Source organism: Perca fluviatilis, chromosome 1 (genome assembly GCF_010015445.1).
Source record: "Perca fluviatilis chromosome 1, GENO_Pfluv_1.0, whole genome shotgun sequence".
Lineage (NCBI taxonomy): Eukaryota > Metazoa > Chordata > Actinopteri > Perciformes > Percidae > Perca > Perca fluviatilis.
In genome coordinates this window covers 30,439,637-30,465,339 of record NC_053112.1, presented here as the reverse complement: position 1 = coordinate 30,465,339, position 25,703 = coordinate 30,439,637, and the positions used below count along the sequence as shown (strand labels likewise).

The 25,703-nt window shown below is 39.3% G+C and overlaps 3 protein-coding genes across 7 annotated transcripts; 2 read left to right on the top strand and 1 right to left on the bottom strand.

The window, feature by feature from the left end:
* The first annotated feature begins 377 nt into the window (after positions 1-377).
* Positions 378-10,990, top strand: psip1a (PC4 and SFRS1 interacting protein 1a). 4 transcript variants are annotated; one of them, XM_039805124.1, is made up of 17 exons: positions 378-470; positions 956-1,045; positions 1,211-1,287; positions 1,961-2,099; positions 2,440-2,529; positions 2,878-3,018; positions 4,064-4,123; positions 4,215-4,275; positions 4,975-5,065; positions 5,299-5,476; positions 5,579-5,658; positions 5,989-6,044; positions 6,388-6,458; positions 7,221-7,322; positions 7,438-7,639; positions 9,705-9,801; positions 10,010-10,990. In XM_039805124.1, exons 2-17 carry the CDS (start codon positions 974-976, stop codon positions 10,038-10,040), a joined length of 1,548 nt encoding a protein of 515 aa, XP_039661058.1. In that variant the 5' UTR covers positions 378-470; positions 956-973; the 3' UTR covers positions 10,041-10,990. The 4 variants fall into 4 exon arrangements, with proteins under 4 accessions (XP_039661058.1, XP_039661043.1, XP_039661066.1 ...); XM_039805109.1 differs by having other exon boundaries at positions 4,969-5,065; XM_039805116.1 differs by lacking the exon at positions 378-470 and adding an exon at positions 523-547 and having other exon boundaries at positions 4,969-5,065.
* Positions 10,991-11,120: 130 nt separating this feature from the next.
* On the bottom strand, positions 11,121-16,315 carry snapc3 (small nuclear RNA activating complex, polypeptide 3). 2 transcript variants are annotated; one of them, XM_039805144.1, is made up of 9 exons: positions 16,070-16,315; positions 15,272-15,355; positions 15,107-15,185; positions 14,908-15,012; positions 14,654-14,803; positions 14,380-14,462; positions 13,088-13,246; positions 11,533-11,640; positions 11,121-11,454 (listed from the first exon to the last, which is right to left on the bottom strand). In XM_039805144.1, exons 1-9 carry the CDS (start codon positions 16,300-16,302, stop codon positions 11,307-11,309), a joined length of 1,149 nt encoding a protein of 382 aa, XP_039661078.1. In that variant the 5' UTR covers positions 16,303-16,315; the 3' UTR covers positions 11,121-11,306. The 2 variants fall into 2 exon arrangements, 1 of the variants encoding a protein (XP_039661078.1); XR_005639662.1 differs by lacking the exon at positions 11,121-11,454 and adding an exon at positions 12,527-12,714 and having other exon boundaries at positions 11,539-11,640.
* Positions 16,316-18,240: 1,925 nt separating this feature from the next.
* Positions 18,241-24,958, top strand: LOC120569182 (tetratricopeptide repeat protein 39B-like). Its single transcript, XM_039817036.1, has 18 exons — positions 18,241-18,368; positions 18,727-18,758; positions 19,519-19,623; positions 20,118-20,249; positions 20,394-20,470; positions 21,548-21,677; positions 21,792-21,897; positions 22,064-22,129; positions 22,236-22,344; positions 22,462-22,529; positions 22,643-22,702; positions 22,823-22,984; positions 23,071-23,162; positions 23,256-23,376; positions 23,466-23,577; positions 23,671-23,788; positions 24,453-24,569; positions 24,782-24,958. Exons 1-18 carry the CDS (start codon positions 18,336-18,338, stop codon positions 24,894-24,896), a joined length of 1,755 nt encoding a protein of 584 aa, XP_039672970.1. The 5' UTR covers positions 18,241-18,335; the 3' UTR covers positions 24,897-24,958.
* The last annotated feature ends 745 nt before the right edge of the window (positions 24,959-25,703 follow it).

Sequence of the window (25,703 nt, the reverse complement as noted above, 5' to 3'; positions counted from 1 at the left end):
CAAGTAGTTTCTATGACAATGACGTTTAGGGTGGCTGTATCTATTTTATTTTTTTAACGTCTAATAAGTTTTTTAGTTTAGGCTGTATCTATTTGTAAACGTTGGTGTGATAGCGCATGCTTGGATGTTGACGCCCACTTTTTTCTAAGACGTCCGTCAACCCAAATACATGTAGACGATCTTGACAGTGTCGAGATGCTCATCACGGTTACTTTCACAAATACTCGCACACGTAAAATCCCATTTGGCGTAATTGTGACTCACAATATAACTTCACAAGCATTAAGCATTTTAGTAAAGTATCTTAAGGCGTTTGGTTCTCCTCCTTAAAAATAAACACAGATAACGACAAGTAAATAAAATAAATCCCCCCCCCCGTCCTGCCTTGTAATGGTACAGTCTGTCGACGTCCTGCGCGGGAGCGGAAAACGTGCATCTGACTGTGAGGAAAAGGAGCGTTGTGGTTTCTGGTAAGAATTTGTGCTGCAACAAGTCTTTACTGAAATACTAAACATATATTTCTTATATACGTTTGCTGAAACTAGAGGTCAGTGGTGGGAATTTTGTAGTTTCGGTAGCATTAACAGCTACAAGCTAGCTAGCATGCTAGTTTGTTGACAAGGCATTCTGCTCTCTGCTTAACGTTACATCTTGTTCACGCTTGTTAACTGCGTTGAGCTTTTAGGGCTCGCCAAGTGTCAGTGATATTAGCTTGAGTATAGTCAGTGTATGTGTGTGATACGGAACTATTTCTCTGAGACTTAACATGACTGTCATGTTTGATGAACTACGGACTCCAGAGGATGTTGGTGGTGGTTAGAGGGAGGGGCACTGAATAGATGTATACACGTTTTACATGCCTGAGTAGATGCACCTCAGTATTAGATTAATTGAGTTGCATAGCAGCAAATATGTTAAGGTGTGTATTCATTTAATTTTGTCCTCCTTTTTCCAGCTTGGGAATACGTTCAGCATGACTCGAGATTGGAAACCTGGTGATCTGATCTTTGCCAAGATGAAGGGCTATCCACACTGGCCTGCAAGAGTAAGTATGGCAAATTATAGAATATGTTATTACAATTAAAACTCAACGTGCTTCACATTAAAATGCATGTGCAAACCCACATCCACCCCACAGACATAAAGCACAAACTAACTAACTAAGCACACATTGTAGTAAATATAATATTTTTTCTAATTTTCTGACCAGATTGATGAAGTCCCAGACGGTGCTGTGAAGCCATCCAATATCAAGTTACCCATCTTCTTTTTTGGCACCCATGAAACGTTAGTAACCAACCGTTAATGATCTTTGTTATTTCCTTTAGTATGATTGGCTTACACTTTTACTTAGATGAAGTAGCATTTCATGTTTCGCTTAGTATGAGTGGCCAGAACAATAGAAAGCATTGCAGGAAATGAAGGCATACTTCAATGTATTTTTAGGTAAGGTCAGGTAAAACTGATACAGAAACATGTATTGCCATTGAAAAAAGAAAAAAAGATGGGGAAAAGTAGGAAAGTAAATTATGTATTAAATTTGAGTTGCCCAAGAGAAAGTTTGCACAAGATACCGACCTTACATGTGAACATTTCAGTGTTCTACAGTGGACTACAGTGGTTATTGAAAACATTTATTTTATTAATTAAAAGTGTAACTTTTCATGTTTTAGAGTTTTTAGATTGTATGCACTCACATACAGTGAGTTCACAACATGTAATATATTTTAAATGGTAAATGGCTGCATTTATGTATCTCTTTCATCCAATTTTGTTTATTGAACTGTCACTCTTTTGAAAGTGTTTCTTTAAATACATAAATATTTGATGAGTGGCTGAATAGAGTTACCTGGAGGCTTTGTCTGTGTGCTGCTGCTCCACCTCACAGTAAACACTACATTTTTAATAGTTCAGAAAGTATTAAATACACAGACATTCTGGATTATCTTCTTTCAAACAGCGCATTTCTTGGCCCAAAAGATATCTTTCCGTACCAGCCCAACAAAGAGAAATATGCCAAACCCAACAAGAGGAAAGGCTTCAACGAAGGATTGTGGGAAATTGAGAACAACCCAAAAGTTGAGCTCACTGCACCCAAGGTACATCTTGCTCCTCTCTGTCTCCGCCAAAGACATTTTTCAGTGTTAATCCTCCAGACGTTTTCCTTTGGCTTGAATTGACTGTACCTCAGATCCTGATTGACAGTTTTATTGTGAGTGCACTTGTTTGTGTTTCATTTTGTCCTCATTTTGTAACCCAGAGGTTTCCCCTGGTTATCTAAACCTACAATGTGTTGGCCACCAAAGTGTTTTTTATATTTTTCTTAGTTTTCAGCTGTCTGAGAGAAGTTGGGGTAAACAAAAATAGCTGGTTCGGAGCATCCTAGTTGTGTTTTAGCTCATTTGTTTTATTTAATACATTTGCTTTGTTTGTTTAAAGCCGGTTGCCCCTGAATCTTTCACCGAAAAGGATTTGGACAGCAGCCCAGAGGGAGAAGAGGAAGCAGATGACAAGGGGATACAACCCAAAGTAAGTTTTTGCTCTTCAAATTTGTCATTCAGCAGTTAATATATACACAGTCGCTTCACTGCATTGACATGCTACTGGACTGGTTTGTTCCTGTGTTGTCAGCTTCTTTCTTCTTTTGCTGTTTTTCCTCTGATCGTTCTCTAATGTGTGTCTGCTTCATACTGAATTGCATATCAATGCATGCCATAGCTTACTGAATTAATAGTATCATTTTTGTATTAATAGATTAAAAGGCTTGTACGCTAAGAGTAGCGTGTGGAACAGAAGGATGGTCGCTAACTTTTCTCCCTTTCAAGACTCGTTTACCCCACCACACTGCGTCCTATGCTGTGTCTTGGGTGCATTCAGGTTCCAGGAAGTGAGGCTGAGCAGGAGAATGTGAATGAGGAGTTGGAGGAATTGGAGGAGTTGAAGGAGTTGGAGGAGGAGGATGAGGAGGAGGAGGAGGAAGGGTCTCTGATCTGTGAGCAGGGTCCTCAGAACCAGGATGTACGTACTTTGCATGCTGGCTTCCTATAAAACGGCGCAGGTCGCCTCACCCCCTCCCCACGGGAAAGCATGTGACACTTGGTGGTTTTTCAACTGGTGGTTTGTTTCTGTTTGACTCAGAGTTCTTGTCAGCGGCCACAAACATTGGTGCTTGGTGTTTTGATTAGGTCTGGGTCTTCTGTGTTAATGCCAGTGAGGTGATAACTGATTATTTGAGAAAACAGTCCCTGTGTTGCCACTTTAAAGTAATATATATATGTAAGATAAAGTTTGGGACATAAACTCTGTGTGGCGATAACAAAAATAATTGTTACGTGTGTTTTCTTTTCCTCTGTTTTACCTCTCTGAGACTACCCTGACAGCTTGTGTTATGTCTTTCCATTTCCTGCCTTTCCCTGTCCACATATTCACAAAACTACTGTTTGCATTTTGTTGATTATATTTCATTTTTGCATGGCTTTCTGCGTGGTTCGGAGAAAGGTGAGTTGTTAATCTCTTTTACTCAGGATGAGATGGACTCTTTTTAAATTTTTTATTTTGACATTTCTCCTGCTGTTTTTTTCCAAGTCATATCTATGTCCCAATTCCTTACTATATACATTAATGTACAATGATCTTGGAAAACACAAAAAAGTATACTTTAATTTTAATAACATTCCAGATTTTCTTTTTGTGTTAGTATAAAAAAGTTAAGTATGCTGATTTAAGTATACTTAGATTTTACCTAAATATTAGTATGTTTGGAATTTGGACAGAGCTACTGTTAATAAAACTGGCACATTTAATACTTGAGTGTGTTGTATCACAGCTATACACTAGATGGTGATATTGATCCATAAATTTAACCTGTTCTTGTTAAGCGGAGGGTCAAAAGAAATGGATCAAATCACCCAAGAAGGACTGCCTGTATGCTAAGCTGTCCACTTGATGTGTATACCTGGCTTTTATTTTAGAAAATGTTGCAGTTATACTAAAAACTGCAAAGACCGTTAAAAGTCTGGAACGTACACTGAATTAAAAATTAACAACAGGTGTCGCATTTTAGGGCTCGACACGGAGAGACTCCGCAGATGTTCCGAAACCCAAGAGAGGAAGAAAGAAAAAGGTGAGTGAGTATACAATCTATATATAAATAAATGCTTGGTGGCAAGTATTTTATAAGATGGTATGTTATCTTTTTCTTTTCTTTTTTCCAGAGTGATGCTGAGCAGGAGACTGACAAACACGATGCCCCTGTCAGTCCTGTTAGTCCCTCGGGTGAGCGGTGGTCCCTGTGATGATGCTACTCGTAATGCTGTTTAATTGCTTTGTGCTCTTAAGAAGATGCCTAATCTTAGAAGGTTTCAGCTCATTCAAAACGCATGTTATATAGAATGACGGGTACAGATAATGGATAGATGGATATACAGTACCAGTCAAAAGTTTGGACACACTTTCCCATGAGAAAGCGTGTCCAAACTTTTGAATGGTACTGTATATGGGGGGGGGGGAATCGATACAGCATAGTCTGCTTGACAATCCCATTTTGCAGCAATAAAATTGAAGTGAGATGAACAAATGGAGAAATGTATCTTTTTAGATAAAACAGATGTTGACAAAGTTTTCCTTTTGGGACATAATTTGAAATCGTATTGTGAAATAAGTATCGTGAGGCCACCCCTAGTACTGTATGCATATACAACAGTTACAAAGAATACATTTATCACAGTGACAAACATATTGCACTGTGGAATTGTAGGATATTGGCACTGTACCAATACTTAATTTAGCATTCAGCTCTCATTTTGCATAAACTGGATTTATGATGTGTGTGTGTGTGTGTGTCTGTGTGTGTGTGTGTGTGTGTGTGTGTGTGTGTGTGTGTGTGTGTGTGTGTGTGTGTGTGTGTGTGTGTGTGTGTGTGTGTGTGTGTGTGTGTGTGTCTGTGTGTCTGTGTGTCTGTGTGACCAGGTGCAGAGGGGCCTAAACGAAGAGGCAGGAAGCCCAAAAGTGAAAAATTACTTTTGCTCCAGCAACAGCAGGACCAGCAAGGCTCAGGAAGTGAAATGTAACCACATGGGAATGAACACACACACACACACAATGCAAAATTCTCCCACAAGTCTGTGTTTCTTGTACACCACATGCACCTGTGTTACATATTCTGAATGATCTGTTCCTGCAATGAAGAAATAATGCTAATATTCTTTAATTATGATCACAGGTTAAAGTCAAACTGGAACTATAGAGAGCTGACCCCCAATCCTTAGCCTCTTAACAGACCATTTACCTCAAATTTAGGGACACTGCTGAGTCGGACAGAAAGAGAAAGAGGGCACAAGAGGACAAGTCCAAGAGTGGAGAGGAGGAGAAGAGAAAGAAGGAGGACAGCAAAGGAAAGGAAGCCGAGGGGAAGGAGCCTGAAGCCAAGAAGAAGAAGAAGAAGGACGACAGCTCCTCAGGCTCGGACGATGAAGAGGCAGGTGTCCAGGCCAACGTGATACCTCCTTATTAGAAAGTTGTGTGAACAGTCCTCATGATGCTTTCATGCACATGATTTTGATTTTTCTTTTATTCCCAGAAAAACAAAGGCAGAAAGAAACACCAAAACTCAGAAATGGACAAAGAAGTGCGGCGACGGAAAGCAGATGAATTGAGAGAGTACGCATACATATTTAGCCCATCAGAAGTTACCAGAGCCTAAAATCTTTGTCCTTATGTTGTTTATTCTGGTCTTACCAACAGCCAACAATCCAAAAGTATTTAAATTACAATTATATGAAGAGAAACGCTACTATTTGAGAATGAATAACCATAGAATGTTACATTGAAGGTATTTTAACTCCAGGAATACCTTGAATATTAAATGGAATAACACTTAATGTTAATTCATTATCAGCTACTCACGTTGACACTTTTTAAGATGTAAACAGTATCATTGGGAGAGGAATGGATCTATTTCTTACGTGGTGTGGTCATTCTGTCTTGCAGGCCGAACAAAGACGATGGGAAGAAAAACGAGGAGAGGACAGGAGTCAAGAAAAAGGGTGAGCAGTACTATAGTTCAAATATTAGAATGCCATTAGTGTTGAATTCAAGTACCATTATTTTCAAGACTCATGTTTAGGGAATGAGGCAATCCTAAAACCTTCCTATTTGAAGCCAATGAAATTGAAGATATCGTTAAGATGATAGTCGTCAGTGCAGCTAAAACCATGAAAACAGTTGAAAAGGCTAAAGCTTTGTTGTTATTATGCGATACAGGATTGCACACATGTAGCAGTTGTAGCCTAAAAAAAACTGTTGCATATCTCAGAACAGAAATCCTTTTTTAAATTCACACTTGAATTCTGTTAAAAACTCATTTCCATCAGGTTTTCTATTCCACAGAAATATCAACTGACTTGAAGCTCCAGAGACTGCACAGTGAAATCAAGATTTCACTAAAGATCGACAACCCGGTAAGTTCTACTGCCGACTGTCAACAACACAACACAACACATCTCATACAACTCCATCTTTCTCCACAGACGCATTTGAAAATGAATGTTTGTTTAGGGCATAAAGGGTAAAACGAACAGACAAAGCATTCATACTCTGCACAGTGTATGAATCTCAGTTGATGATGTGAAACTGAAAACGGTATAAGAAGGATTCTTTTTTTATGTAAATATTATTTCTCTTTAGAAGTATTTTATTTTTTATTTACTTTTTGTGATTTGATTTTATTGCAATATTTCATGTATACCATTTTATGACCAACATTTTGTGATCGTATCCTAAGATGAATGACCCTGTGACTCCCATCTTTATACACCGCTGAATTTGTTCATGCAGAATTTAGATTATTTGGGGCTCAGGTCTGAGCATGACCTTTTTAAAAGTATAAACAAAACAATGTTGTGTTTGTCTTTTGAGAAAGCTGTTATGCACCTCAATATTGCTGCTCACCAGGTTCATCCTTTAATGTCCACCTTGCTTGAAATGGCACTTTAAGCTCGGATAATGCATCATCTTTCCAACATGATTCGAGGAAAATGACAGATAAGTTTATCTTAAATGGAGGACAGATATGCAAAGAGCTGTTTAAATACACCATGGTTAAGTTGATCATTGTGCTTTTTCTTCTTTACTACTAAATGCCTACACTTCTTTTTTTTTCTTTCTTTCTTTCTTTTTTCTTGCTTCCATGCCACTTTTATCCACGGCTCCCTCTTCACCAGGATGTGAAAAAGTGCTTGGAGGCATTGGACGACATTGGTGCCCTTCAAGTGACGACCCAGCACCTGCAGAAACACAGCGAACTCATTGCCACGCTGAAAAAGGTACACTCACTCGTCCAAAATCCATTTCAAACTTCAAATTGAGCAATCAAACTACACCAGCGTGGGTTTCTAAGCACAGATGTGTGTTGTTGTTTTTTTTTAATCTGTCTTCTAGATCCGCAGATTCAAAGCCAGCCAGGACATCATGGACAAAGCCACCATGTTGTATAACAAGTTCAAGAGTATGTTTCTGGTTGGAGAAGGTGACTGTGTGCTCAGTCAGGTGCTCAACAAGTCTTTAGCTGAACAACGGCAGCACGAGGAGGCCAAGAAAGGAGCACTCAAGAGAGTGGAACAATCCAAGGAAAACAGCTCCGGTAAAATGTATTCTAGATGGTTTTTCTTGTGATGTTGTTTTCTTACTCCCTCCCTGTCATACTGTAGACAGGAGGTTAGTTATTTCAGTTGGCTGGAACACCTACAAACAGGCAAGTATTCTTGGTGTACACATAGGATTTGTTGAGTGATTTTTAGGTTTATCAACAGAGTAGAAAGTGGCAGCTGTATGTGGCATTTGTATACAAACATAATTAGTAGTTTTCTCCATGAATAGTATATAAATTACAGTAGGCAAACTTTGATAGACTTATAATACCTCTGATCATATACAAATAATGACATCACAACTGAATTGCTGTCAGATGTTCTGGACATTTCTTGCTTAAATTCAGAGATGACCATGTACAGAGTTTGATCACCCAAGTATCTCTGTATGTGTGTTTTCAGTGGCGTTACCTAGATGTGTTCCATGATCAGACCCCATGATGTGGGCATATAGGGACAGGTCACACAGCTGCAGTTCAAGCTTTTGCTTTCCTTGATTAGCACTGGAGGTCTGGAGTGACTGAAGTGAGTGCCTGTTGCCTGCAGTGTTGGGGAGGTTACTTTTAAAAAGTAGTGTTTGCTCGTTACTTCTTAAAAAAGTAATCCTTTACTTAGTTACCCCTTATGGAAAGTAACTTTTTACTTTACTCGTTACTTTTACGTTACTTTTAAAAGCAGGTGTCTCTGGCAGAGCTTGAAGTTAATTATACAAAAGCTATCTTTGACCATAAAGCCAATCTGTGGTTTATCAGTGAAGTGTCTGAACTACACTGCAGACTGGATTCTCTACTCACAGAGTGACGGCCGATTCATTATGAACGAGTCCAGCGCGGGTTGAATGCACGTCGGCGTTACGCGGTGTTAATGTGTAATGTCCATATCTACTTGTAGTACTGGTCGCGCAGCCACGATGGTCCGTGCATTGTCATAGACACATGCAGCCTCTTTTCTGGAAGTCCTTGCGTGTCCGTGCGACCGACACAAGTCCACAGCGGTCCGCTGCGTGTAGCCTATGTATGAGCCCATCTCCACGGCATCCATCTGTGAGGTTGTCAGCTTTGTGTCTGCCTGGCGTGCTCTGTTTGTAGGATGGCCGATTTAACCGCCAGTCCTCAGCGATGTAGTGGCATGTGTCACGTAGGAAAAAGCTTTGCATGAATAAAATGGCCGGGTTAGCTCAGTTGGTAGAGCAGGCGCACATATGTAGAGGTGTATGCCTCGACTCAGAAGGTCCAGGGTTCGAGTCCGACCTGTGACAGTTTCCTGCATGTCTTCCCCCTCTCGCTTCCCCTTTCATGTCTAGCTGTCCTATCCATTAATTATGGATTATTATTGTAATAACACATTCATGCTAAGAATAGCTGGTTATCATTATTCATGATAATGATGATTATAATCGTTGTATACAAATGTTGATATCAAGGTAAACTTCATTATCCCAAAATAGGAAAATTCGGGTGGTCAAGGTGCACATGCATAAAACATTCATAAAATGTCTTAACTGACATATATAAAATGTCAGTGTACAGAAGAGTAAAAGTAGAAATCTTTGTTTTAAGCTGGTAGTATTTCAGCACGTTAGTACAGTGAGAGATGACTCGGTCAGAGGATATAGATTTGTCATAAGGCATGTCTGCTGGTTATTGTTAAATCAAGTATGACCAGTGGAGTCAAATATGAAAACCAACCAGACAACAGAGACATTGAAGCTTTCGGTAAGTTTCTTCTATCATCATCTTAGGATCTCTGTGGTTAACATTCTCAGTAGAAACGCTGAGTGTAATCGGAGGTTCTGCAGCCACATCCTCGCTCTATTGACTCACTGTTGATGTACTGTATTATGCACTATCCACTAAAATGAGTGTCTCTGTGAGAGGTCTCTTTCTACAGCAAGGCATGCCAAATGGATGGAAAATCGTGTTCATTTCAGTAAGGTCTGGAGCTCGGCGTGTGCCATCACATGCTCCTGTGAGTTCTCTCTGTGCTGTTTTAGGTTGTGTAGTGATGTTCTGTCTGACTGAGTCTGTCTGTCTCTCTCTTTCTCTGTACCGCCTAAAGACAAGATGACAAATGGTGATATCAGCCCCGAAGAGAAGAGGCAGGAGACGGAGAGAGAGAAGCTTCTCGAAGACACATCAGTGGGAGAAAATCACAGGTACAACATTTTACACATTTGGTGCTCCAGAACACAGTGTATGTGGGATTGACTTGGCAACCATGCTCATTGCACTGAAAGGAACATGTCACCCAGTGCAACCATATGGCTCATTAATGTGTTTTAATAGTTTTTGAATCTGGATTGTTTAGAAGAAACAGCTACACCAGACTGTCTTAACTTATTTCTTTATTGTCTTTGACTGTAGTGTCCCTAATGCTCAGGAAGAGTCCACTTGAGCATCCTACATGCCTGAAGGAAAGACAAAATATTTGCTGCTGTACTCCTACAATCTTTTGTCTAAACTGCGCTGACCAACTGGGATCTCCTGTCCAGTTCCTTTTGATGACTGATAATGATCACGGGTTTCCAATTTACTGACCGCTTCGGTCAGTGTTGCTGCTTAAAGGTTTCAGCACATCAAACCCCTCCACTCCCGAGAGACTGCCTACACATTTTATTTTTTTACTTTGTGAAATCTTTACCTTTCCGACACCTTGTGTCACACCTGTTGAATTTGAGTAATGACTAAGAACTTGTAGATCTTTCAAGATGCTCACAGAGGTGAGGTTAGTACCATATGGTCCCATTTTTTTCAAATGGAGTAGTTTTGATAATCATTTTACATGCATTGAAGTTGTTTTTGACATTCACAGAATCAACAGTTTGATCTCAACTTCACTTACATATTATTTGAAGTGTAGAGGTTAATTGTAGTTGAAAGCGCCATTATCATGTCTAATAATATTGGCTGCATTGACATTTTAAAGATTGACTTCAGATGCACAAAGAAAATTCCAGAGTTCAAGTGTATGTTTTTTTTTTATGGTTTTAACGTAGATGTAAATAAGAGTATTTTTGTGCCTGTCTGACCTGTTAAAGCATCCAATAATAAAGTAGTACATAGAATTATTTTTTATTTTTTACTTTCATCATATATTCACATTGATTACACAGAAATCATCTCAAACATGGCTATCGTGGTTGTAAAAAGCTCCTCACGAAGATCTGGACTCAGTATTCTTTAGATTCTCTATCGATGAAGTTCTTCAAAATGTTACTAGACTTGTCCGTTTTACCACCAGGTTTATTGCTGTGTCATGTTACAATTACTACAGAGTTCCAAATGTGTTGAATTTGAGACCTAAGTGTTTAGGGTGAGCTGGATTAAAGATTTACCCCTTAGTAATAATGACTTGAGTACTTTTCTAAACACCGAAGTGATGAGTTTGCTGTCACATCTCAGTTGTTAATGAATGGTTTACAAATTAAAATGTGCAAATAAACTTGAACCTCAAGAAATTCACAGCTCAGTAAAACACATTTTCCAGTAAATGTTACCGTTTATTTCAAACAACATCTGTAAAATCAAATAATTATTGTCCAAAACAGTTTCTTTTTAAACATTATACATTTCCCAAATATCAAAACATTTCTCTCTGAACTATGAAACATTGAATTGTATTATGCAGCAGTGAATCAGTGATCTGATCTAAAGAAAAGCATTAGTTAAATGCACCAGGGTCCACAAAGGGATAGGCCAGGAAGTTTCCCAGCTTGTTGCCTTGCGTGTCGTAGTGCAGCATCCGGAAGCACTTGTCACAGAAGAGACACGGGTCACTCGGAGCAAACTGGTCGTTGGTAGTAAACCATCTGGAAAGATTTGGGGATGTTAAAGTTCACAGTATGCAAATAACAAAGCTGTTTATGCTTTTTATTTTTTTTACACACCTTCCAATGAAGACATGGCAGACGGCACACTTCTGGGTGATGACCCTGTGCTTGTGTGTGAGAAGTGGATACAGCTTCTTGTCCAGGCAGTCCACTTTATGGGACAGTCTGTACGAGTCAAAAGAGAGCGAAGAAAAAAAATAAAGGACCAGGCCCATTTCTTAAAGAGCGACTGATGAGAACACACATTTGTCTCACATTCATGATATTAAGAGCTGCTTTCATGGAAACAAATCAGATTGAGATTCAGAGAGCATCAGGTTGCATGCTATGTGCCGGTAAATCAAACCACCATATCTAATTGTTGTAGTATAGTTCGTTTCGGTAGAGGGTATGATCAGGGGTTTGATCACGACATTTACCGTACCAGCATGTGTTTCTAACTCAAAACAAATACCTCATTCATGATTAGTTGTAACGAGATAAAATGACCCTGGACAGCTGCTTCGGTAGTTTAATGTGGCATGTTTGTACTTGATATATGAACCTGACAACAAGTACTTCTACGAGTCCATGTTTAGATGGTGGTGGTGGTGGTGGTGGGGGGGGGACCTTTTGAGGAACCCATTAGCCGCTTTCCGACCAGAGGGATTTTTGCAGTTCCTAGAACATAATGTTCCTAGAAGCCTTTTTTTCTCCTGTTGCGATTGGACCAATTTGGGGATTTTGAAGTTCCTCTGGCCACAGTTCCTGTAACTCTTTCAGCTCCTACTTCAAGGCAGGGTCTTTTCCCTTTTCTGCATAGTGGTGGTTAGATGGCTGTGTTATAGTAACAAAAGGTCAGTTCCTATGGCCACTTGGCCAGTGCAAATGCAAATGGAAAAAAAACGGTTTTGGGGGAGAGTAGTTAGTAGAACTGTTTAAAAGTGGACTGTTCCTATAACTACGTTCCTGTAACTACTTGGTCGGAAAGAGGCTCTTGTGTTTCGACTGCAGGGACCAGGGTCTAAATTAAATTCCGGGGACATTTTACTCCCCCCCCCAAAAAAAGTACCTGCTCAGGGGGTTGTACTTTCTGAAAGTACAGGAACCTTTGGTGTGGGGTTTGCAGGGATGACCGCCGCTGATTGGTCAAACAGACACAGCGCTGCTGCTTCAACTCGCCGACCGCTTCATTCGTAAAACGAGGAGGGATCCGAGTATAGATTTCCGACCATTTCAGGACGAGGGGAGAACATCTGTCTTTTGTTTGACAACATTAAGTGTAAAGTTAGGCTTTGCTGTTGGCTTTCCGACTCATACTAGAAAAAGAGAGATAAAGAGCTGGTAGAGGCAGAGCTGAGAGCACGGCACGGCCGATCGAGCTGAGAGAGAAAGACATTTCAGTCCGGACCAAAAGTGGTGGACCAACTGACTGCAGCCATGCTGCTAGTGTGGCTACATATTAAATAATACAAGAACCTGAAAAATAATCATATATTTTTGAATCTAAAAACAAAAAAGAAAGAAAAAAAATAATAAGGGTAGTAAAGCAATCCTTAAAATAGCCACAAATGACATGATAGTTATTTTTGCTAGGGGACACTAACAAAAAAAAACATCCAGCAGCACTGACCTGACGTCTGTGATAATGACGAGATGCTCGCAGTCTCCCTGATGACAGTAGAGGTACGGGAAGCCCACTTTCACTTTCAGATCCATGAATCGTGTGTCCTCCATCTTGGCCTGGCTGTAGGGGGGGAACTTGTGGGCCTTTGCCCATTCAATGGTAGTCCTGTATCATAAAGACGTAAAGGGGACATCATGAGATCATTAAAGACACAGTATCTGGTCATTTTAAAGGTGTACATTAAACTTCCGGCTTCTGGAATGAGGGGTGGAAATGACATGAATTATTAATAACAAAGCAGTAAAAATGCACGTGACTTGAAAAATAGAGTAATCATATTATCAAGTGATTTGATTCATTTAAAGCAACACTAGAGAACTTTTCCCACTTCGATCCCCCTACAGGTTGGAAGCTGAATTGTCCATTACATTACATTGTCCAGTTCATTCGAACTACAGATCCGCTACCCGGTCTGGCAAACGTGCATAATGTGATGTAACGGACAATTCCGCTCCCAACCTGCAGGGGGACCGAAGCGGGAAAAGTTCTCTAGTGTTGCTTTAAAGCTAATTTGATTAAAAAACATTAATGATATTATGAAAACAGAGCCATGTTTCATTATTTTCCCCGTCTTACATTCATATATACATTCACCCTCAACACAAAATTGCCATTTATCATTCAAGTAAAGTGGCCTTAAGGTAACAGGTAATATCAGGTAATTTGATAAACTTTTGACATTTTAAACAGCGTTGCTCTGATAATCAACTGGGCTGGGTTACATCATACTGTCTACTTTTCATAATTCACAATACCCCCCCCCATTATTTTAGTAAATGTGGATGTAACATCTTCATCTAAACAGGAATCACAGGGAGTCAATAAATATCCCCTCAAACTGTCCTGGTCCGTGCTGCCATCAGCAGCTGACTGCAAAAGCTGCAGTGTTAACAATAGCACCACAGTGATATTTAAAAACATACTGTAGAGTTTTGTTAAATGTCTATAGAACTCATGGGCTGCCTTACAGTATATGCCTATAGATATTGTATGTTATGGCACACTGGCAGTTAAACACCTGGTAAGACATTTTGGTGAGGGTTCATAGGTTCGAGACTCACTATATTGAAAAGTTTAAAAAGTAAGCCACGTTCTTCTTACACATAGGGTTACCCCAAAAACCATAAAATAGGAATAAATTCAAAAACAATGTTTCAATGAGATTATAAATGTGATTATGCTACTACAAATTGTGGTTATAATGTAGACATTAAAAAAATGTTCCATGTAAAACTTACATGCTGATGTCCTGACACTCGGGGTATCGCATGTCGTTATAGAAAACTCCTTCGAAGAAAAAGAAAGCGGACTTGTAATGATCCTGAAACAGAAAAACATGAAAATATCGCCTCCAAGTCTTATGAGTTTGTCTTGTGCGCAAATATTGACCGAATCAATACCATACAATAGATAACTTTTTAATATAACATTGTTTAAATTAGGAGACACGTAATAATAATCATCATGTTCAGATCTTGTTTGTAATTTCAGATGAACTGTACGTGTGCTCACTTTGCTGATGAAGTCTGGAGCAATGTCCGGCGTGTTGCTGAACTCTCCGCACACTTGCAAGTCGCTGACACAGCAGATGGCATCCCTGAGCTCTGCCAAGCTGTGGGAGCCCGTCATCAGCAGAGTTATGTGGGGTCTGCTGTAGATAAACTGAGGGGGGGGGGGGGGTGTAAGAAAAATGTACAGTACAATGGAGAATAATATATAGTCATATTTGGAGAGATTCTGGCAACCTGAGAAAGGTGAAAGCTTACTTTCTCATAAACAGCGGGGTAGTAGACGTTAATGGTTAGAATGACTTCTCCTTCAGGGACCATGTCAGTCACTGCTTCTGGTTTCCTACCGACAGTTAAGCGCTCCTGGAAATTACAAGGAGAGTATATTATATTAAGACATAAGAACGGTTGTCTGGACCCCCCAGTCTATTCGTCTATTGTACTCCAATGGACTCACCAGTTCATCCGCGTACAGGTCGTGTCTATTCTTGCTGATTTTTAGAGAAGCTCTGTGATCTTGTTTCTTTTTTCTTTGTCTGTTAAAAACAAATCACAGAGAATTTCATTTGTGTACATGCCGACACGCAATATAAATTATAACAATTGAGGAATGTATAATTACACTAGTGTTCTCAGCGTTGAGTCTGGAGGAACAACTTCTGTATCGGGCTGCTCGTCTTCAGGATGGCAACAGAGGGAATCAAGACTTGAAAGGAAAACATGAAAAGTAATGTAACTACTTTGCAAACATGGTAAATACTGGCAAAAGGAAACCTTTAACAAACTAAAACAAATATATATTATTATTATTATATATTTCCTTTGTTACAATATACTATAAGCACAGTAAGCAATATGCAATGTCGGTCATACTATAAATCATAGATACATAGAAGGCATAGAGGGTTTTGGCATTTGCATTGGCATTTTTTGCGAAGTATATGTGATTTTCTTTACTTGCAGGGAACTGAAATAAAAAAAATTAAAAATGTAAAGTTCCAAAATGTCATTCAGTGCCTAACTTTGTTACTTACACACCTGATGTCTAGGGGGTGTATCATTGTGTCGTCACATACACACTGCACAATGATTGTATATATTAGCTATTTCAATGCGAAAATAATAACAATAACCCTAAACATTTTACTTGTAACAGAGTATTTCAACACTGCGCTACTTTAGTAACGTTACTTCTTCCACCACTGATACTATACTGCCAATACAGTTGATTGATTCTGATAAACTGTAATGTTTCGTGATGTTTTATAAACCTGGTTACATGTAGGGAGACAGAAAATGGAAAGAGCCGCTGGTAGAAACATTATCATGAGATACAATTCGTGTTTGCTGTTTGAAAACGTGTCGCTAAACGTTAGCTAACTTTGCTACGTTGGAGTGACTAACGTTCCGTTAACGTTACCTGCAGATGGACTTGAGGTCAGTCATCGTCTCCGCACTGATCCCCATCTCTTTAGCAAAGTTAGCATCAAACGTGTCCTCGTCCTCCTGCTGATAGGAGTAGTTACTCGGCTTCAGTCTGTTCAGCCACTCGTTTCTGAAAGTGCCGATATGAAATATGTGAGTGTTAACATCAGTGTATTCATAATCTGGGACGTTTGTGTTCGGGTCTGTTGAGGGCTTCGACGCCGCCATGTTTTCCCGAATGACTACATCACGGCGTTGAGGATCATGGGTAATGTAGTTTTTACGACAAGTGGCAAAAGGGCATTGTAGAGGCTTCAAAACAAAAACCTCAAAACACCAGAGGACAGGTTATGCATAAATATCTCCAGATTTGTTCATTTTTAAAGAATTTTTTATACATTTATTTGTGCATATTTCCTCCTAATTTTACAAAATGTACTTCTGTATTGCCTTACGAAAGAGCAGCAAACAATTACAATTAAAATATATTTGATATAGGCCTCCAGAAAGTACTTTCCCCGTTTTCTAGTTTAGACATCCAACCTGGCAAACCGTTTAATATGACATTTTACCCTAGACATCTCCCACTCCTGGATTGACGGGACCCCTTCATTCTTCCATCTCCTTAAAATATGTTGTCTGGCTATCATTAAACTATTCTGAACCCAGCTTCTTATGTGCTTATCCATTAGGAGTGACCCATCTTCTGGAACAATTCATATTAGGCTGAATGTAACCTGGGTCCCTGCAATCCGACATACAGTAGGTTATCATTTATCCCGGTCCAAAAATTCTGGACCTTATCACAAGACCAACTGCACGTTTAAAGATATGTCTGTTATCAATGTTTAGCGGGGATCCCTTTGTCTGAAACTGCATTAAAACATATGAGTCAAATGACAAAATTACTTATTCCACAGTGATGTAGGCTGACTAATAGCCTACTGGAATTTCTGTATTTGCTTTCATCTTTGACCAATCAAGTAAAGGTCTTTCATTAGCATGTGCAAAACTTTTTTTAATCTAATGTTTAATCCCCTTCAGGTCCTTTTTATGACGTGCGTTAAGAGTAAAAACGTCAGATGCTTCAGAGTGTGGAAATGACCAAACCACCAGAAATAAAGAGTTAGGCAGGGAGATCACTTGCATGCAGATAACCAGAAATAGTAACCAAAACTACATCAAAACATCCCTTGTGCTGTCAGAGTGGAGTTACACCACTATTGACTGGACATGGAGCATCTTAAGGGGACATAGAGGACATATGGTAATTTGTGATGATGACACCTTTGCCTCCTCTGCCTCTCCTCTCCCTTGTTTGTAACTACGTTTACTCTCAAGTATTGTACTTAAGTACAGTTTTGAGGAACTTTGACTATTATCATTGTATGTTACTTTATTCTTTTACTTCTACACATCAGCGGGAAATATTGTTTTACTCCCGTACATTTGCCTGACAGCTATAATTACTAATTATTCTACAAAAACAGATAACAAAATGATAAAACAGCCTACAATGCACTGATTAAACCAATGGTTGCAAACTTTTTTGGCTTGTAACTCCATACATAAAAGGTGTCTAGTTAGAGCCCAGTTGGCCTACCCATTGACTCCCCAGATTTATTGTGTGATCCTTTGGATGGGGGCATAGCCCCTAATCAGTGGACTAAACTTCTAAATAAATCAGCTAAAAAAAGAATTCTACCTTCTCTTTGTTGCATCATTATTAACAATCTGATATATTGTGTTTAATAGGCCTACTTTTACTTTTGATACTTTAAGTGGCCTACATTTTGCTGATGATATTTCTGGACTTAAGTAGGCACTTTTACTTGTAATGGAGAATTTTCACATTGCTGTAGGCTAAAAAGATCGGCTACAACATTTAGGCTATTGATCATAACTTCATAGACCCAGTTTAATAAATTAGCTGTGTGCTCTTGACCATATAGCCTACTGCATGTACCCTCGTGGGCTACACATGCACCAGTTTGTAAAGGTTGCTCGTAAATTGCAGGGACTGTCAGCTGCAGAGGATGAATTATCTTTTTGAATCAGTTGCACAATGATGTCGTTTGACATGGACCAATAGATTTGTGGGCGGCACCGAATCCTGACCTTATAAATATCGCGAATGGCCAAATTACCAATGTGTCTTCAAGTGAAGAGATCGTTTTCCCTACATAGGAAAAGAAAGACGTCAAGTCTCTTTGCAACGTTAAGCGTAGTCTTTTTTAATCTGACTCAAATTCCGACATCAAATGGAGACTAAAAACGACAATTCACTACAACAGGTAGGTTATGTTTTACTGCAGCTTCTCTACAGGTGTTTGATGACCATAGATAGTTTTCCAACAAATTTTATTTTTTAATCAATTTCTAAAGCTGTTTCTGTCTTCATTTTAATTGTTCAGTCATGTGTAAAATAATAGAGGGAGCTCCAAGATAAGAGTCGTTGTTGATAAGATAAGATAAGAATGTTGTTATTCCTTTAATGCATCAGAGGTCCGACTTCTCTTTTAAATTAATAAAATACGCTAAATTAAGTAGCCTACCAGTTTTGTCAGGCACACACAGTTTAAACATCACAGGAATTCAGTTGCACTATAAAAACTTAAAATAAGATTTTCCTTTTTTTTTTCCCTATTTCAGGTGGACCTAAACCAAATCACTGAGGATTCAATGTAAGTGATATCATGCTTTTATTTTATAGGGTTTTACAGGAATGTGTGCATGTGTTTCAGTGATTGGCTATTTAGGAATCAGTGTAAAATATTATTTGCATAATTATTTGGAACACAGTGTAATGCAAATAAAAGGTAGGCATATGGGAATCACAGAGAATCTTATGGAAATATCATTGGAAAAGGGATGTCAACATGTCATAACATCTTGTAATGTACTACACACACACAAGAGGGCAGTACATATATCTTACTGGTACTTTACTACTTATTCATTCTTCTAACTGTACATACCCTCTTGTTTGACACACCCAACATGCTTACATTGCTGTAAATTTGACATCACATCTCACAAAGCTTTGAAGAAGTACATGGGGAGGGGTTAGACGGGCGGATAGGGGGTTGGGATAGTGTGGGGGATCGTGGTCAGCCTGGTGATGTTCTTGCCATGGTTTTTGTATTGTTACTTGTCTTGTTTTGCTTTGCCTTGTTTTAATGTTGTACCACCAGTTTTTACTTTTTATTTGACTTTTTGAATTAGTTATAAAAAAGTTTGTATGAATTGTATGTTAAATCGTATGCTTTAATAAAGAGACGTTTGATACAAAGCTTTGAAGAAGTAAAGCCTGAAGTTGTCCAGAGTGCCACTTGCTTCCTGGCTTTGACACTCCCTGTGCTCCCAAATCCTTATTCATGTCTTGATGTCACTATGTCTGTTGGGATGTAGAAGCCTAAACTGATTTGCCTATCTGTCATTTAGATCCCCTGAAATGGATTTAGAGGCTGCACTGAAGGATTGCTCGACCGCCCTCGGTTTGTTTCTAAACAACCGGTTTTCTGATGCTTTGGCTATCTTAAAACCCTGGTAAGTCCACCACACTCTAATAATCAATATTAGAATCAGCTTAAATGTCCCAGTAAGTGTGAATACATACAGAGAATTTGACCCTGGCTTTTTGTTGCTGTCAAAGTACATAGACAGAAGACCTACGGCTAAACACAAGTTAAACAAACCTTTTGATACTATGTACAGATATAAGTTTGTATATAAAAAAGGGCATACACATACGTGCATACATAGAGTACACCCATGTAAACAAACCGCTCTATGAGGATTGTAAACCGTAATACAATAGGGCAATGCTAAAGTGCAAATGGTGCTGGAATAAATTAGGAAATATTAATATAACAGGTTGCTTACATCTGAGGTATAGGTGAATATGACCGTATATACACACAGTGTATATTGACAGATATTTTCATGTTTAAATTATGTGTTTAACACTATAAAAATACAATTTACTTGAAGGGTGGATGCTTAGTGCTACAGGGTTATTTCACAGCATTTGTCCCCTTCAGGAAGAGTCAGAGCATGTACCACGCAATGGGCTACAGCAGCATCTTGGTGATGCAGGCAGGCATGACCTTTGACCCGAAGGACATGGATGCCGCCATGGCATCACTGAGAGAATCACTGCAGACATGCCAAAGGTATGGCTGAACGGTTTCATAACAGTTTAGGATTTAAGTTCCCGCTTTAATATTGGGGACAACATACGTGGTACGTTCCTGAGTAAAGAAAATTACTATTAAAATAAATTATTAAATTGTTACCTTATACTTTGTGTTCCTTAGATTTCGGAAGAAAACTGGAATAGTGGAGACTTTAACAAGCCTATGGTTTAGACAACCAGCTGACAACCTGACAGAAGGTAAGTGATAAGGCTGAGGCTTAGCAAGTAGAGTGGTCATCTACCAATTGGAAGGTGGGTGGTTCGATCCACCATGTAAGTGTGTGTGTGTGTGTGTGTGTGTGTGTGTGTGTGTGTGTGTGTGTGTGTGTGTGTGTGTGTGTGTGTGTGTGTGTGTGTGTGTGTGTGTGTGTGTGTGTGTGTGTGTTGAATGGTGCCTGTAAAGCGCTTTGAGTGGTCGTTAACTAGAACAGTCCATTTAACATAAGCTTCGAGACTCTGTGGATCCATAAGGAGAGGAATTAAAGTGCCAATTAAGTGTTTTATTAGAAATAAATAAATAATACGGGGCGACCTCTAGCTAACCCAGTAAGAGAGTGCGCCCCATGTGGGCTGAGTCCTTTGCAGCGGCCCGGGTTCGGGTCCAACCTGCGGCCCTTGGCTGTGTGTCATCCCCCCATCTCTCTCCCACCTTTCCTGTCTATCCACGGTCACTGTGAAATAAAGGGAAAAGCCCCCGAAAAAAAAGAAAGAAAGAAAGAAATGAACAATTTTTATACACAAGGTGAACATGGGGTGTGGAGAATATTTGCATTGGTAGTGGGTGGGGAAAAAATGCGAAACCCAAGCTTGGAGGGTGTGGAGCCTAGGTGTAAGAGAGGGGCGCTGACATTAAATTAGGGTAACAATCTCTCCCTGACTGCAGGCTCCTGGAGGAGGAAACAAGTTAGTCAGGCAGGTCGTAAAAATATACTGTACATACTTGATGCTGTATGACATGATCTCTTATGTTGACAAACAGGAAACTCAAAGACATTTTGCATATCAAATTAAGCAATGGCCCATTTAATCAGAAATTACCAGAATCAGTCAACATCTGGATTAATGCCATTGATCCAATATGAGTCGCAGTGTGTCAAAGTGTGGTTACAGTTATGCCGGCGTTTCAACTTGTTCACAATGACAATATGGGTAAATGCAGTTTGGTGCAGCCCGTATTAAAAAATCCCAATGTGGATTGTTTTTTTTTAACAATATATTTGTAGCTCTGAAATTATTTTTTTTCACCCAGCATGTCTCGTTTAATTTCTGTCACAGAGGAAATGCATGCAGAGCTATGCTATGCTGAAGTTCTGCTGCAGAAAGCAATGCTGACATTCCTGGATGAGAGTATAATCGGCTTCATCAAGGGAGGGATGAGTATCCGAAACAGTTATCAGATTTACAAGTAAGAAGCTTAAATAGGTGTTTTTGTAGGGGATATACTGTAAAACGAGAAAAGGAATAAAGGAAACATTATGATATTTATGTATATTTTTAAATGAAATGTCTCCCCAATCAGGGATTGCCAGGCATTGGCCAGTGTCACAAATGATATGGAAAAACAGAAGAGCACACACATTCATTTTAGGGGCGGTGTCAACATGGGCATTGGATCATTTAATCTGGTGAGAGCAAGAGAAAACATTGTAGCCATACTATAGAACATTGTGTTTTTGCACTCATGTTGCTGTAGACTGTGAAAAATAAAGGCTACTGAAATGTCTGAATGAACAAAGTTTTGCTGTTTAGTTGTGTCATAATTACTTTACCCTAACCTACTTTGTTTATCAGATGCTTTCTCTGCTCCCATCCAAAGTCCTCAGACTGATGGAGTTTTTGGGCTTCTCAGGAGACAGGGTAGGTTTTTTTTTTTTTTTTTCAGTAAGACTCATAATATACTATTAGTGTTTCTATAGCAAAGATTTTTATGTCAAAACAAAGAATCATTGTAATTATCTTACAGGAAATGGGTCTGTCAGAGTTGAGAAAAGGAGCAGCCAGCAACAGCCTGCGCTCCATCCTCAGCACCCTGACTCTGCTGATGTTTCATCTCTACATTACAGTGATTCTGGGTAACTTTCTTCCAGAAATTTAAATCCCTCATTCATTTATTTGTAGATAAACACCTTTTTTATCATTATATTAGGATTTGTAATGGTCAGAAAATTCTGCTCATGTTCTTCCCTCAGGTACTGGTGAAGGTAACCTCACTGAGGCTGAAGCTCTGCTGGAGCCCTACATTGAAAAGTTCCCGAATGTGAGCGTTTTTGTTGTTGTTGCTGATTCGAACTAATGGTAGATCTACACTATTTTCTGGCCCCCCTCCTCAGGGAATTATTTTTAATGAATGTGTTTGTATCTTGTCCACAGGGAGCGCTCATTCTTTTCTACATTGCAAGAATTGCTTTGCTCAAAGGAAACTTCTCATTTGTGAGTACTTGTAATAGCTGGTCTAACAGCATTTGTCTAAAGTAGCTCAATGTTTTTAAAATGCAGCTGATGTAGTGGTAGAAAAAAAACCTGAACGCATAAGTCTGGGTTTCTCCGCAGGCCCAGGAGAAGTTCCTGGCATGTATCGCCACACAGCAGGAGTGGCGTCAGATTCACCACCTGTGTTACTGGGAGCTGATGTGGGCCTACTCCTTTGAACAAAATTGGAGGGAGGCGTATCGATACGCTGAACTGCTCTGCAAAGAGAGCAAGTGGTCGCAGGTAACAAATATAACCTTTTCGCCCTGATGTAAAACTGCTCATGTATTTACATTCCTTATGACGAGCTGATTGCTCTTCTCTTGCAGGCCACCTATACATTCCAGAAAGCCGCCATCTTGAGCATGCTACCAGAGGAAGAAGTGACCAAACTGGGAGAAAATATGGTGGAGTTATTCAGGTTTGCTAAGAGAACCATTATTTGTGCACACAACTCACTCTGAAAGTTCTGTAATCATGATACAGTAACTGCGAAATGTGGTTTTGTCTGTAGGCAGGTGGATGGTCTCAGACTGAGGATTGCTGGGAAGTCTATTCCAACAGAGAAGTTTGCCGCAAACAAGGCGAAGCGATACTCTTCTTCTAACCCTGTGAAACTAGTCGTGCCTGCTTTGGTGAGGATATGTGTGTGCACTCTTACTTTTAATGGCTCAACATTGAAAAATCCATACTGGCTTTATAACAACCATATTTTTCCCCACAGGAGATGATGTACGTATGGAATGGTTTCACAGTCGTTGGCAAAAGACCCGAATTGACTACAAACATCTTGACCACCTTGGAGGAAGCAGAAGAGCTGCTCAAAGATGATCCAAGTTAGAGCAGAACTTTAAAGCACATTGACTAATGTGTTTTTTGTTTTTCCCTCACACCCATGTGAAACTAACTGCATTTTATCTCATATGTAGACCCATCAGAGTATCAGCTGGATGACCAGTGTGTAGTTCAGCTGCTAAAGGGCCTGTGTTTAAGACAGCTGGGGCATCTGCTCCAGGCTGAGCTCTGCTTCAATCATGTCATTTCCAGGTGAGGAAATCTTAATGCCAGTGCAACACACTTTCTCAGAAAACTCTGGTTGCAAATAAACTGAAACAAAGTGAGAAATTGTACACAACACATTGACCTGTAATATTATTTCTGATCTTCAACTGTTGATTTTTTATTTATTTTTTTATATCTATGACACTGGCTGAATTTAATTTGTTTCACATTCGATAATTTCTACACAAAAGTCTTTTAGTTCCACTTTAAAAGTCTGTCCAGTTTATTTTGTCAAAATAGTTTTTATTAATGCTCCATCCTCCTCCACTACCCTCCCTCGGTCTACAGTTTGCATCTGAACAGACTCCGTAATCTTTATAGTTGTGCTCTTTAAATTCATAAAATGACAGTGAGTGTGCACACACTGTTGCCTGATGGATGAAACCAAAACTACAAATGTGATGACTAGTCACTTTTTTAACACACTGCTACATGTGATGTGAATTGCATTAGCTGTCTTTACATATTTACACATCCATACATACCTAGTCTTGAAGAAAATCGTGCATAATATACATAGATCCTACCTCTGTGACATGGAGACTTGCAGTCACTGCACAACTGTAATTAAATTTGGCCACGGTCAATGTTTTTTGAACACTACTAAATAGACCCACTGAAGTGACTTTGATTTAATATTTTTTTGCAGTGAAAAAGCTATCAAGCATGACAACTACCTGGTGCCATTCACCATGTATGAGCTGGGCCTGTTGCACAAGCAGAAAGGTGACATCAACACAGCCATCACAGTGATTGAAAATGTCAAGTAAGTATTTTTAGTCCATCCTGGGTTACATTTAGTTCCACATTTTTATTTATCTAAAAAAAAAAAAAAAAGGAGCCTGCTTCTGGATGTCTTCCTTCATAGTCAAGGCGGCATTTCCCAAAATGCCTTCATGAAATATGGCTGCCCAACAAAGGGAAATTCTATACTGCCATCATGTTACACAAAGAGCTGATAAGTGATCTTATTTGTAGGATGAACTACAAAGACTACCAAATGGAGTCAAGGCTACACTTCCGCATCCACGCAGCACTCAACACCATGGGCTCTTTTTCAGCCAAACTTCCCCCTTCACGTACGCCAGCTTAAGAGACCGTTTGGAAGGATGCTCACAAAGTACAAACAACCTGAAATAAAGGTTCTCAACCCTGTTTGCTGCCTTCAACTCTGACTGTACCTGAAATCCTCTAGATGTGCATCTTGCTGCCAGCCCCATGATAATGGTACTGCATACATCCAAACGTAACAGTTGCAACCCTGTGTATTTCTTTTTAATTCTTTGAATTGAATCTAGAGCAAAAACAGTAAAGTAGACTCCTTGTTGACTTTAGGAATAGCTTGAAGATGACTTGGTTATTTCCATAATTACACTACAGCTGGTCAGATCCAGGGCAGCGTAAACCCCAGGAGAATGAGGGTCAAGAAGGAAAACTCCTAGCTATCAGAATCAGAAAGGGTTTTATTGGCAAGTACTTTTTTTTTTTTTTTCACACATGCAAGGAATTTATTTTGGTGTTGGTGCACGTCACACATTCTCTTAAAAAAAAAAAAAAAACTTCATTGGTATTAATGTTAAAAGATTATTTTTTGGGGGCATTTTTAGGCCTTTATTTTCACAGGACAGCTGAAGACATGAAAGGGGGGAGAGAGAGGGGGAACGACATGCAGCAAAGGGCCGCAGGTCGGAGTCAAACCCGCTGCGTTGAGGAGTAAACCTCTGTATATGTGCGCCTGCTCTACCAACTTATTTTTATTCATTGTATTAAACTTGTCAATATTTTAAGATGTTGATGACCTACAGTTCAGCCATGTTCTACAGCTTAAGATTCTCTTGTAAATAAGTGTTTGTCTTTTTTTTCTTTGCAGTATAAATCTAATTTAATCTAATTTGATAAA

Bases quoted from the DNA above. Each gene is read 5' to 3' on its own strand.
- psip1a (XM_039805109.1), top strand. From the start codon at position 974: ATGACTCGAGATTGGAAACCTGGTGATCTGATCTTTGCCAAGATGAAG. The intron at 2,100-2,439 runs GTACATCTTGCT...GTTTGTTTAAAG, and splicing joins TTGAGCTCACTGCACCCAAG to CCGGTTGCCCCTGAATCTTT. The intron at 5,477-5,578 runs GCAGGTGTCCAG...TTTTATTCCCAG, and splicing joins CAGGCTCGGACGATGAAGAG to AAAAACAAAGGCAGAAAGAA.
- LOC120569182 (XM_039817036.1), top strand. From the start codon at position 18,336: ATGGAGACTAAAAACGACAATTCACTACAACAG. The intron at 22,530-22,642 runs GTGAGCGTTTTT...TCTTGTCCACAG, and splicing joins ACATTGAAAAGTTCCCGAAT to GGAGCGCTCATTCTTTTCTA. The intron at 22,703-22,822 runs GTGAGTACTTGT...GTTTCTCCGCAG, and splicing joins TCAAAGGAAACTTCTCATTT to GCCCAGGAGAAGTTCCTGGC.
- snapc3 (XM_039805144.1), bottom strand. From the start codon at position 16,302: ATGGCGGCGTCGAAGCCCTCAACAGACCCGAACACAAACGTCCCAGAT. The intron at 14,463-14,653 runs GTGAGCACACGT...TTTCTGTTTCAG, and splicing joins CTCCAGACTTCATCAGCAAA to GATCATTACAAGTCCGCTTT. The intron at 13,247-14,379 runs GTAAGTTTTACA...TTTATGATACAG, and splicing joins GAGTGTCAGGACATCAGCAT to GACTACCATTGAATGGGCAA.